This window comes from Quercus lobata, chromosome 11, assembly GCF_001633185.2.
Source record: "Quercus lobata isolate SW786 chromosome 11, ValleyOak3.0 Primary Assembly, whole genome shotgun sequence".
NCBI classification, from domain to species: domain Eukaryota; kingdom Viridiplantae; phylum Streptophyta; class Magnoliopsida; order Fagales; family Fagaceae; genus Quercus; species Quercus lobata.
The window spans coordinates 25,393,212-25,407,139 of NC_044914.1; the positions used below are offsets into that span (position 1 = coordinate 25,393,212).

At 34.7% G+C, this 13,928-nt stretch overlaps 1 protein-coding gene across 1 annotated transcript; it reads right to left on the reverse strand.

The window, feature by feature from the left end:
- Window positions 1-5,452: 5,452 nt before the first annotated feature.
- On the reverse strand, window positions 5,453-10,678 carry LOC115969080 (subtilisin-like protease SBT4.15). Its single transcript, XM_031088643.1, has 11 exons — window positions 10,565-10,678; window positions 10,371-10,459; window positions 9,250-9,347; window positions 9,009-9,152; window positions 8,789-8,894; window positions 7,996-8,503; window positions 7,697-7,797; window positions 7,243-7,461; window positions 7,025-7,136; window positions 6,712-6,925; window positions 5,453-6,148 (listed from the first exon to the last, which is right to left on the reverse strand). The coding sequence occupies exons 1-11, from the start codon at window positions 10,652-10,654 to the stop codon at window positions 5,616-5,618; spliced, it is 2,214 nt and encodes a 737-aa protein (XP_030944503.1). The 5' UTR covers window positions 10,655-10,678; the 3' UTR covers window positions 5,453-5,615.
- Between the last annotated feature and the right edge of the window lie 3,250 nt (window positions 10,679-13,928).

The window sequence follows — 13,928 nt, forward strand, 5'->3', positions numbered from 1 at the left end:
TGCCTGGCAAAGGTCCGAGGAGGAGTGTCATCTCGACAGAGTAAAGCTGAGGTAAGAGGAAGTGTACTACTGTCAAGAGTAACATTCCAGACCATTCCATGGATAAGGATAAACATCAAGAAGGGACATGACAGAGGAAAGCTATAAATATCTTGGGAAAAGTTGCTACCACAACATTAAATATACCACAGCTAACTCTCTAGCCGCATTAATGATGAAGTGATTCCTGAACAGTAATTCTCAGCCTTCCAGCTACTACCCAAAGACTAGGGGTGTGCATGGGTCGGGTTGGGTCGGGTTGAGGGAATTTTTTGACCCAACCCACCATGGTGGGTCAAAAAAAATTCAACCCAACCCAACCCATCATATAAATTCAACCCAACCCAACCCACGTGGGTCGGGTTGGGTCGGGTTGAACCCATGGGTTTGACAATTTTTTATTTATTATTAAATTGAGTAGAAAAAAAATATAAATATTAATATATTAAAAAAACCTAAAGATTAGTATCAATGTAACTCCTTGAAGGCTCAACACTAATGACTAAACAAAAATAGTAATTTATTAGAATTTGTGTGAACTAATTGGCTTTTATATAGGATAGGAAGAATTGGTTATTTAAAAAAATTTAATAATTATATAATATATTTATATATATATTAAATTAGTATTAGTAGAAGGAATTGAGGAAATGCAAATTATTAAATATATAATATATATTTAAATATATATATATATATATATATAAATAAGTGCCCTACAATTGATTTTTAAAAAAAAATTATTAAATATAAAATATATTTTAAATATATATTAAATATCCGGGTCGGGTTTGGCGGGTTTGTAATTTTATGACCCAAACCCAACCCGACCCGCGATAATAATTTTTTTGGTAACCCAACCCAACCCACCAAGCCTTAAAAACCGACCCAACCCGGTGGGTCGGGTCGGGTTTGGCGGGTTGGTGGGTTTTCTGCACACCCCTACCAAAGGCTTTAGGGAGGTGCTAATGGAACAAGAACCAATCCCAAAGATCTAATCTGCACGTGAAGGGTAGGGATGCTAGGGGAAGATAGTATAAAATGGAATGGAGACCCTAAGAGAAGGGGATCAGAAATTTGTAAAAGAAAGCATTGCAGCAGCTTGAACCATATCGTAACAATTTTCAATCAATATATACTAGAATATACCTTCTTAGATTGTGCTGAAGACAAATTTACTTAGAGAAATCTAGTCCATTTCTGTTTGATTATCTTTTAAAATCCATTCTAACTGTTAAGTCATTCATTAGAGCCTAGTTTTCCAACCCACTTTCTACAAATTCATTGTATTGGGCTTATTGGGCTTGGATCCAGTCATACCTTGGGCCAAGGATCCAAAATGCGTTCTTACAATAATAATTGATTTAAAATATGCCATTCTTCTTTATATGAGAAATATTTTTATTTATAATAATAATAATTGATTTAGAATGTTTAGTCATTTTGACAACAATTAACACAGAAACCATAAAAAGGAAATATATTGTTAGATCCCAACAGATATTGTTAGATCATTATATATATATATATATGTGTGTGTGTGTGTGTGTGTGTGTGTATGTATATATGTGTGTGTAAATATATATTTGGAAAGCTCTCAAATAAAGTTGGCCGATACAAAAATGAAATAGCTAAACCGGAAATAACCAAGGGAATATATATCTGTCTAAGGTGAAACCTTGTCATTTAATCCCATGTTTAAATACAATTAATCTTCTTGACATTTTATTTTATTTATTTATTTATTTTTTTGGTGTTCAAAACATTTGACAAATACTAAAGGTTTGGATAGCCATAAAGTTAAAAACCGTTTGAGCACTAATGACAATAACTTCAGCCAATTAAGGTCAGAATGAAAAACAATGTATTAAGATTGAGTGTCTATTTGAGATTTGCTTATTTTGTTGATATTGAAAACTTTTTGCTAAAAATACTGTAGATAAAGGTAAAAGTTATTTGAAATAGTACAATGTGACTCATAAATAGTACTAAAAAGTGCAGTGAGGCCCATGAATAGCAGCAAAAATAAGTTGGCAAAAAGTAAGTTATCCAAACGTAACCTGAGTAAAGGGAAAAATGTTAGCCACTAACATTTACTAGGTAGGAAACTCATAACAGATAGTTGAATGAAAGGTAATAAATATAAAATATTACTATTTTTATAAAAATATTTTGTAAGGTTGAAATTTTATCAACCATCTTGTTGGCTTTTATTTCGTGCCAAATTTGCTTATATTTTAGCAATTAGTAACCCTATATTTAGGTGGGAATCATGTAAGGGTAGTGTGTGAGAGAGTGTGAAGAAATGCTCAAGATTGTGCAAAGAAACAGGGACTCGCGATTGGATCTCGCGGGTGGCTTGCGGCTTGCAAGCCGCCAGAAGTTGCACACGTGCCAAGCATGCCAGAAGTTGAAGCGTCATGCTAGCTATTGCACTACAGGACAAAAGTCCCAGGTTGGTCAGGCCGTTAGCTCGCGACTTGAACTCGAGACTCAGTCCAATCGCGAGGCCAAGTTGCCAGACCACCCTGTTTGGGAAAAACTGACTTTTTGCATTCCTTTCTCACCCCACTATATATAGACCCTTATACGCACGAAATGTAGAGAGCTTCTAGAGAGAATTTTGAGAGAGAAACCCTAGAGAAAAACAAGATTGACTCATCCCCAATCTCCTCTTAGAGACTTTTCAAATTCCTCTACTCTCTTCCTCTCCATTGTTACATTCTTGAGAGGTACATTACCAAAACCTTTTCTCACCATTCCCATATCTGTGAGAAGGCCATTTGGTACTTTGGGAAGCAGTTAAGAAGGGACCAATTTCATATTGGTTGATGCTATGGTCAGTAGCGGAATTCGGTAAGCTAAAGAAGAAATAGGTTCGGCGTAATCTTGTTGGAGTAGGAGCTTGGTGGGCTTAGGTACACTGGGTAGATTAGGCTTGGAGGGTCTTCTGCTGTTCATGTATCCCAACTACATTCTTTAGTGGATTATTTACCGCTTGGAGAGCGGCGGAGAGGTTTTACGCCGAGGGTTTCGATTTCCTCTTCGATAACACATCGTGTGTTGTCCTTGTGTTTGCATCTCTCTTCCCTTAATCTTTGCCATTTAATTTCTGCTGTGGGTGTGATTTTATTTGGTTTAGATTGTTTATTAATTCTGTATTAAGCTTATGTTCTTGTTCCGCACATTAATTGTTTGATATTAAGCTTGAATTGGTAATTTGTAAATTGGGGGTCTAAATGTTCAAGGTGTTTTATACACTTATTGAACTTTCATATTTTAACAAGAACAAACTACCACGTGGCTGTAACTTATTCTTAATTCTTGCACAAACTGATATTAATTTAATTACATCATTAAACCAATTTGATTACATATTGGAGCTTTATATTGATGCTGCTGGACACTTAGCTGCTACTGATGTATTCATTACTGCATCACTATGTGTGTAAGGTGAAGATTGGGGGGAGGGGGTGGGGTCATGCCTGTTTTGGGTGGCGACAAAGAATTCTCATCCTCAAGCCTCTTTGCCAAGGATTTATTGGTCAGTTCACGGAAGAAAATTCTTTGGAGAATTTGAAGTATGGCAATCTAAATTGCTCTAGCGGGATGATTAGCCGTGGAGTTGTTTGTAAGAAATAATTTTTAATTAAATCTCTTGTTCTTTAGTGCTCAATCTAGCTATCTAATGAGCTATATATCACTAGAGCACTCTTTCTTCACAAAATTTCAAATAAGGTTAGAGTTATCATAAATGACATATGTCAGGCCATTTTATTAATGTGTTTTTTCAAGTAGTTTTTATAGATTCCAAATCTCCTATCCCATTTTTGCTGAATTATATTACAACAAAATGGTAAATTATAAATAGGGGAAATTTCACTTTATCCACCTGTGGTTTGACCCGTTTTAACAGTGCCCACCCGTGGTTTAAAAGTTGTCACTTAACCCACCTGAGATGGCCTCCGTTAGACCACCGTTACCCACCTCTGCCTTTTTGTTAAAAAATCCTCTTTAATATATAAGCCAAAATTAGAACCCAAATAGAATCCTAGAAAAAGGAATGAGCTCTCTCTCTCTCTCTACCTTAGAACCCCAAACCCATTTCCTCTATATCAACTTGATCTTCGGTCATGGACTTGGAATCTAATTATGAAATTGCCCCTACTACTGATTTCATCTACTCTCGTAACTTCACTAGAGTCACTTTATAGGTAGCGCTGAATAAACCACCCCCCCCCCCCACAAAAAAAGAAAAGAAACTTCCTAAAACCCTAGAAATTATGTCTCGTTTTTTAATCCTCTGTTTGGTTTTCAAGAAAACCAAAAGGAAAATATAATTTTCTTTTGTGTTAATGGAATTGGAAACAATTTACTGAACAAAAGGAAAAGAAAAAAATAATAACCGAAGCTTTTAGAGAGATTGCAGAAATTCGGTGTCTTTATTCTCTGATTTGTTGCTAAGAAACTGAAGGAAAGGAAAATAGAAAGTTAGTGTGTGTCAATGAGAATTGAGTTTGATTAGTTTGCTAGTTTCGGTCGCTTGCTTCAAAGTTTCTGGGGAGATATTGGAAATTTTATTTCCTTATTCTCTGTTTGTTTCCTGAGAAAATGAAGGAAAAGGAATAAAAGGTTATTGTGTCAGTGAAATTTAAATGTGATTAGTTTACTTGCTTCAGTTGATTTCGAACAGATTATTGAAATTCTGTTTCTTCATTCTTTGTTTGTTTGCTGAGAAACTGAACAAAAGGAAAAATTTGTTTGTTTCTTCATTCTCTATTTGTTTCTTTAGTGCCATCGCCAACACAGTAGTACTCCACCTGCTGAAACACCTGAACCGGCTCAGGGTGGCGTCATTTTGAACAGAGTTGGGTTCGCTGCTGGATCTATGGCTGTAGCAGTATTAACCCATTAACCCACAAATCCATTAAACCGAAAAAATTTGAACAGATTGCTAGGTTTTTTTTTTTTTGCAGATTTTTTTTAGAGAACCCAGCAAAAGAAAGTGGGTTAGCAGTGGAAGGCTAGCGAATCTGTGGGTGTATGTTCACATGGATTTGTTGCTTTGTTTGTGACTGTAGGGGCAATGGTTTTCTTTTATGTTTTATGTGAAGAAGAAGAAGGAGAGAAAAGAGGAGAGAGACATAAAATATAATGAAAAAGACACATTTACCCCTATTTTTAATGGTGAAAAGGGAGAGGTGGGTATCGGGGGTCTAACGGAGGTCACCTTAGATGGGTTAAGTGATAACTTTTAAACCACGGGTGGGCACTATTAAAACGGGCTAAACAACAGGTGGGTAAAGTGCAATTTCCCCTTATAAATACTTTGTTTCTTTCTATTACTTAGAAAAAAAAAACATTAAATAGTGGCAAAATACGCATTTAGATTTTAGAGTATCAATAACTCTAAATTGTGGAGTGCAAATTTGAAATCAGCTAAACTTCACATAAAAAATTGAGTTAATAACAAGCGTTCCCCACTTGTTCCAAGCTTGCACCCATATACGATTTACACAAAAAGCTTGCCAAGCTCTACACTATTAGACATTATATAGGCCTAAAAACAATTTGACCTATATGTCCAAAAAAATGTGGATAGGGCTCTTAACTCTGTGTTTACCGTCATTCCATTCCAGTGATGCTGATAAACTGGAAATATTGTTCAATGGGGGCCCCTTTATCACAACCATGAAAGATTTTTTCTCGTACAAGTGACTAAAAGCTAGTTCTTTCGGAACAACAGTGACCTTGAGAGTTGCTGGTGCCTTGACAATTGCCTTGTATATACCTTTTTCCAAGCCAACATTTGTAACTGTCCTATGAAAGATGGCTGATATACTAGAGTTAGCGCTATTAAGTTGCAAATACATGGATGGGTAATTTAGGGCATCATGTCCTCCAATGTCAGGGATACTTGAGCAATTTGTTTTCTCTTCAGTGAACACTTTTAGTGCTGTCCCGGAGTAACCCTCATTACATAGGAAGCGGATGTAGTCCGACTTTGACACGTCATAGATCAAACCGGGATGCAGTGCTCTAACTGGGTCAATTTGACCGGCCCCGTAAGCTAACTCAGCTTGGACATCTTTGATTTTCAATTCAGATGCTGATCATCAATTAAGAAGCAAAATTATAAAACACTCAGAAAGCCTAGCTAATTTTCATATAAAACTTATTTTAGGGAAGTATGGGATGATATCTTGATCTATGTGTTTACATAGAAGGAATACATATGTACGTTAAGATTATTACAAATTTTACTACTTGAGCTTAACACACTAAGGTGACTATAAATTTGATTGGTGCAACTTCAATAACTAATAAATAAATATTTAAATTATTTTTTTTGTGAATAGTGTCACACTAGTTTGTAAGGGTAGTGCAATAAAATTTGCAGCATCTCCATTAATCACGGAGAAAATCCATATCAAAATTAAGATTTGAATTAAGCTATCACAGCAAATATATATTAACATGTGTAATATTTACTCTAAACCAACTGGCATGTTAAGTATTAACAACATTGCTGGTAAACAATAAGCAATGTGATTGCATTAGAGAATTTCAATTAAACACTAATAACCTCTAATTGACACCATTCAAGTGGTGGTTCTTGTAAAGTGGCACTAATCTTTAACACATTAAATGGGAGAATTTAAGGGGACTAACCAGTTGTCATTAAGGCCGATTTGATTGCAGCAGGAGACCAATTAGGGTGGAATGATTTGACATAGGCAGCGGCAGCTGCCACATGAGGGCAAGCCATTGATGTTCCAGAAATTATATTATACACCTCAAATCGGTTGTCTTCAAGATCCCCAGTCACTGATGAAAGTTTAGAGTAAGCAGCGAGAATATCTATTCCAGGTGCCACAATATCCGGCTGCAAATCATACATAATTTAAAACCCTCATTCTAGTATATATGCTAAAAAAAAAATACGCAAATTTATGCCTATAATGGTAATCATTGCAAGGGTTACCTTAATTATGGTGGAAGAGATTGTGTTCGGACCTCGAGATGAAAAGGAAGCCACAAAGGGTGTAGCGGCATTGTGGATTGCTATAGACTTGTATATGACAGCCTGAGGGGCTCTAAAAGTTTTACCAATGAAAAAAAAAATCGTAAAGAAAGTTAAAATATCAATTAGAAAATAAATATAGGTACAATAAAAAAAAAAAAATGGTTCCCTATACTTACCTGGTTGAGTTGACATAAATTTCAATTTTGTCACCAACATTAGCATCAATGAAGGCAGCAGGGATGGTAAATGTAAACCCTGTATCTGTTTGCTGTTGGAGAGATACAAGAGCCCCCAACCCACCTATTTGCTTAACGTAATCTTGAATTAGTCCTTCTTTGCATAGAACAATCTTTCCCTTGACCTTATTCGCGTCCAGACTCCCATCATCACACAACCTGCCCAATTCTTTAATTGGTTAGTGCTACTAATATTAGCAGACAAGGGTGATCTTCAATTAAATTTGAAATAATAATCATACTCTAACATAATCTAAGTGTATATGTGTGAAACTCATTCCTAGAGATTTGAACTCTAATCCTTGCCCTTCTTCCCTTTATACCACAAGAACTTATATTCGTAAAGGGACTATCATGTCAAGGGTAAGCATCAGTTAAAATTCCTTATAATTACCAGGGAGAGTGATCTTGTTCTAAACTTCTATTGGCTGCTTTTACCGCAGTGGTTAGAGGGTACATCCGTTTATTTGGTGAAAACGTGTTGATGGAAAATCCCTGTTATACAATGCGCCAATAAATGTATATGTTAAAATCATATATATATTTAGAAAACCCACACACAAATCAATGAAGAAATATTAGACTCATTATTAAATATTATAGAAATCAAAGACTCATCAAATATTAGAAAGAAGTAACTTACACCAATCTTCTCAACCAAAAAAAGAAAAGAAAAAAAAGAGAGGAGCTTACAGCAGTTTTTATGCCATTTCCAACTTTAACCAGAGTCCTAAACTGCCTATCCATGCCAGAAGCGCCAACAGTCAATATCCAAGGAGCTGTGTTTTGCACAGAATACAAATATGGGCCGTTATTCCCAGCTGAACATGTTGTCAAAATCCCCCTCTTCATTGCATGAAAGGCACCGATCGCAATGGGACTGTTAAAATAGCTTGTCGAATCCCCTCCGATGGATATTGATATCAAGTCAACTCCATCATCAATGGCATCATCCAGTCCAGCTAGAAGGTCTATATCACTGCAACCATCGGCCCAACACACCTTGTACATTGCAATGCGTGCTGATGGAACCCCACCTCGAGCTGTGCCTTTGGCTAAACCGTATAAGCTTGCCCCTGCTATCGAGGCACCTGCTATGGTGGACGAAGTGTGACTGCCGTGGCCTTCCTCATCTATTGGGGATGGATTTGGGTGGGGAGTGGTGGAACCGTGGTTGTAGAACCTTGCACCTATTACCTTGCTGCATAAAATGGTAAATGGCTTGGAAATTAAATGAGACATCCATGCATGTACGAAAGTAATATTTAGAAAGACAACATTTTTTTCAGAATGGTTGATATGATATTTTGTGATAGGAATAAAATTACTTTAATTTAGATTCATTCAACATTGTTTTTATTGTGCATCGCCATATTAACTATTGTAAAAATAAAAAAATAAAAAAAATAATTAATCAAATATTGTGTTATTAGACACATTGTTTTGTGGCAGGTCACAATCTAGGAGAGAGATTGAGATTGTTTACTTGTTACAGCCAGTGAAGTTGCCTCTGACTTGGCATGTACCCTTCCATTTTGATGGAGGAGGTCCAAATCCTTTGTCATCAAAACTTGGAGCATTGATATAAATTCCTAAAAAATAGGGGGAGGTGAATGGAAAGATTAGAAAAGTGATTAAAATTCCTCCACGATGACAGGTTACATGGAAAAATCAAATCTCTATGAGAAGTAATCTTAACTTAGTACCTGTATCTAATACACCAACAATAATGTTACTTTCAATTTGATGATTTCTCTTCATTGATTGAGGCATTCCTAAGAAATCCCATGATCTTGTGGTATGAAGTTTTTGCATTTTGCTTGGAAACACCGACACCACATTTTCGTTCTCTGTAATGGATGCATATATGTATATAAATTACATAAGACAAACAACCCAAGAAAAAGAAAAGGAAATGATGTGTTACATGAAGTTTTTAATGTGCACCTTGTAGTCTTTGAACTTCTTGTGGCAATAGGTTTGCTGCAAATGCATTAAAACTCTTTGTGTAGCTATATATTCTGGACTGTTGGGCAATATGATCACTAAAAAATGACAATACTCAATCGTTTAATTGTCCACCCAAATGTTACAACTTATTTATTTATTTATTTTTTTTTATGAGAAACAAAGTACAAACACACACACACAAGGGAGAGGGAAAGATGTTCTAACACAAAGGCACACCACAACTCTACTCAAAAGCCATGGTAACTTTTAAGAGAGGGTGGGGCAAGTTATACAACACACAACACTCTCTCTTAAGCAATGTGGAACAATTATTTATTTATATTTTTGAGAAACAAATACACACATAAGAGAGGGAAAAAGTGTTGCAATTTGTTGCATGCTAGATGTGATGTCATATCATTTATGGATTACACCCTAAAAACTAATTTTATATCATAGAAAAGCCTGATGCTTTACATATTGATAAGCTCCTAAGTCCTAAGTCCTATAGCCATTATGGAACCCCCCCCCACCACCAAATCTTTGACCCTTGTATAAATTATACCTACCGGATTTGTTATATATGAAGTTGAACAGTTGGAATGTATAATTTACTTTCCATGAAAGTGAAGAACAAGTCAACTTTAATTGCTAGAGAAAATTTTGGGATTAGTGAACAAATTAAGAGATTGATTGCTAGAGAAAATCATGGGATTAAGACAACTACTATTTAATATGTAATTCAAATTAAGATTATTTTTTACTTTTGTATGTAATTCTATTATAAATATGGATTCTATTGTAATTTACTATCATGAAAGGTGTATGAGAAAATATAGTCTTTTGAGCTTGTCTCGTAGATGTTGGCCATTTGGCCGAATCGTGTAAACTCTAATGTTTTTTCTCTTCTTCCTTCTCTTTTCTTTATATCTCATTTACCTATTTCTACATGAACTATTCTAGGTATAAATTACAAAACACACACACCCAAAAAAAAAAAAAAAAAGGAAAAAAAAATTCTATTCCATGTAAGAAACTAATGGAAAACTATTTTTGTTTGAATTAAACATGAGTAGATGTAAGCATGCAATGTTTAGATATTTTGTCATCCCACTTACTCTTTAACAACTGAAGAAAGCAAGTTGTGATGAAGATCAGTGGCAGAGGCTTTTGACTGCGGTGCCTCTCCCATGTACACGATGTACGCCTATGTGGTAATGAAAAACAAATTTCTGATTATATGAAGGAAATTATAACATTAAATAATATACATTATTACTGTTCAAAAAAATAAAAAAAAATATATTCTCACCTTTCTAACTGTGTCACTAGAACCATGAGTGAATGACCAATGAAGCTGCGTAACTAGAAGGAAGAGGGTGATCATACAAATTTGAACCATTTTTTATTCCTCCCTTGTATGCAGTACCGCTCTTCCTTTCTCTCTTGCTTTCTATCTTGCTCTTATATTTATAGTCAGAGATTTTGTCTTTTGTGTTTTCCTATTTTGGTGGAGATTTTTGAGCTAAAATGGAATCTTTGACTTTTTCCAAAATTATGATTCTTGTATAGACTAATTATTTAAAGGTAAGGATGGGAAGATTTGATGCAGTTTGCTAAACAAATGATTCTCCATCTCACAAGGTTTAATTGTGCAATATTAGAAAAAGAGAAGCAACGTTTTCTTTTCTCAATCTTTTGCTCGTTAGGAAAATTAGAATTGGAAGCAGAGGTGTTCAGGTGTAACTTCAATATAATTAGTTTCCCACCGTTTCTTTTTTAGCTTGTCGTCCTTTTTAAGAGGAGACGCTAAAAAAATTTCTACGTTGAAATTTTTTGATTTTAGAGATTTTTTATTTTTAATTTTTAATTAATTAAACAATGTACAATCCCTTAAAATTAAACAATGTACAAATTAAGAGTTTGTTATTTATATGACTAAAACAAGTGTTAAAACTAACTTCTAAACTCACGTTGGAGGCTGAAATAGAATTTTAACAACTTTATTTACACCTTAACAATTTCATCATGCCACACCATTGTTGTAGCGTAAAAAAAATTTCATAATTAAATTTTTTTTTTTTTTTTTTGAGAAACAAACACATACACGTACACACAAGAGAGATGGAAAGAGGTTTTAACACAAAAACACACCACAACTCCATTCAAAAGTCATGGTAACTTTTAAGGGAGGGTGAGACAAGTTATACTACACACAACACACTCTCTTAAGTTATGTGGGACAATTACCCATTCTTTTTTACGTTTCATCATTTTTTTTTTTGGACAAATTAAATGCATTAGGCAAGATTATGTGACACTTAAGCGAAAATTTGGACGAATGTGCTGCTGATGCGAACAAAGAATAACTTTAGGGGGTAAAATTTAAATTATAAAACTTAAAGGTGAAAATTCCAAAGAACCCAAAATTTAGGGGTGTAGCTTGCACTTTTGCTTCTTTTTTATTTATTTTTTATTTTTTATTTTTTAAGTTATGGAATCTTTGTTGGGTTATAGATTGACTCCAGTTAATTAATCTAATTTTCCAAGTTAATTAATTAGTCAAATTACATGCAAATCATAATAAAGCACAACCAAATCACCAAACTAAATTAAATGTAGTGAAAATAAGTTTGACACAGGTGATTTGATCATGATAGGGAAATAGGCAAAACTTTATTGGGTGAATTTCAAGTCACCACTTCCTAAGAATCCACAAATAAGAAAAAAGCGGTTACAAGTACAATAAATCTTACCCTACAAGCCTATCCTAAAGTACCTACATACAGTAGAACCTACTTAGCTATACTTGTCTTAGCTTTAATCCCCAATTGGACTTGATCTTGTAGAAGATTTCTCCATTGCATGAATCTCCCTATCCATGACTAACTCCACAGAAGCCTTTTTGATTGTTGTAGCTTTGCAAAGTTCTTCAATCCACGCTTGGATGAGCAAAAAGTAGCTTGTTACACAACCTTAGGCTCACAAAGGTCGTAGCAACTCTTGTTATGCATGTGTCTCTCTATCTCTTTGATGACGCCTATAAAATATATCTTTTATATGCTCAGGAACCCTAGTGCATTAATTCCTACAAAGCCAAATCATCATGGGCTAAAAACAGAACTGAACATTCAGTTTTCAACCCTTAACCCTTTCTCCAAATGACCTTTAGGAATAAGATAATGAAATCTACTTGTACTAATTGCCCCCAAATCACCACAAATATCTTGTATTTCAAATAAACTAAGTTTATCGGGTTCAACCTCCTTGATAAAAGAAATATTGTCTCCTAAATATACCAAATATGGGTTCCACACAAACTGGCCACATGATGAATCTCAAAATTGAATGTCAAGTCAACCATTTGCATATAAAATACAACACATCACAATAAAGTATGAGATGGGCTTGAATGTGGAAAAGTATAATCTATTATAGGTTATTGCTTTATTAGGTAGTCAAATTTGACTTTCAATTTCCCTTACTTACTATATACCAACAAATGAGATGGGCTTGCTTGTGGAAAAGTCCTAGAGATGAATGTCATTAATTAATCATTTGAAGTAGAAACCAACTATTTCAACTAACCAATTGGGTATGTGTCATGTGGTCCTGTGGTCCACACAAACCACATCACAGAAACAGACAATATTATTAAAAGTTTTTGTTCTATTTCTAGGAGACAAACCCATGGAAAGGGAGAGTAGAAAAGCAATAATCAATACTATTTTTACTCATGAAAAGCAATAATCGAAACAAAGTGACTTGTGAAAGAAAAACAAGTTCCCTCACAATGATACAAGTACAAGTTTATAGACCTAGGGACATGAAAGAGCCTAATCCACAGTGATGAAAGAAGCCTAATCCTATGGTCCAGTAGCCCCACATTGATGAATACAAAAAACAAAAAACAAAAAAACATAGATTTGCATGTAAATCATCCTTGCAAAAACCAAATTTCGAAAAAAAAAATTTTAAAACCCTAGGTTTCAAAAATTAAAGATCTACCTAGAATCAGATGAACAAAGTGAAAGAAAACCAAAACTTGAAGCTTACAAAGTCAGGAACTCAAAATCAAGAGAAAACACCAGTACCAAAAATCAAAAATTTGATTTGTAACTGATGAACCCAGAATCTGTGTCTCATTCTTCCTCAGTTTCTTGCACGATCAAAACCCAGATGGTTCTTAGTCCATTATCTCAAGCACATTGCATTGTAGAATCAGGGATCTTAGTTTGGTGAGCATGTTGGATGAGAGTGTGTTTTGGGAGTGAGGAGTGTTTGATGTGTTTTGGCTTTTGTTTTTGATAAATTATGTGTTAGAGTAACGTCTGAAAGAGAGGTGGGTTATGGAATAGTAACGGAGTGAAGCATAGGTGGGTAAAGTTTCAAAAATAAAATCATGGGTGGGTAAGTTAAATTTGAGGCAAACCACAAGTGGATAACCTGTAATTTCCCCCCCCCCTCCCTTTTTTCTAATTTCTGAACTCTACACTATCTTCACTCTTCACTTTTAAAATCATATAAATATATAAACATTGTAAGTCTAAGTGATTGTGTTCTTCTATTCATAAAAAAAGAAAAAGAAAGATTTAGTTCTTCTCTAACAATCTACATCATTCAAGTCATAAAAGTCCTAACCTTATAAAAATTTCATTAATTGCATTGAAATAGTG

What these genes read in the sequence shown, in the direction of transcription:
- LOC115969080 (XM_031088643.1), bottom strand. Translation starts at nt 10,654, where the DNA reads ATGGTTCAAATTTGTATGATCACCCTCTTCCTTCTAGTTACGCAGCTT. An exon ending in AGAAGTTCAAAGACTACAAG is followed by an intron (nt 9,153 to 9,249) that starts GTGCACATTAAA and finishes CATCCATTACAG; the next exon opens with AGAACGAAAATGTGGTGTCG. An exon ending in ATCGGCCTTAATGACAACTG is followed by an intron (nt 6,149 to 6,711) that starts GTTAGTCCCCTT and finishes ATTGATGATCAG; the next exon opens with CATCTGAATTGAAAATCAAA.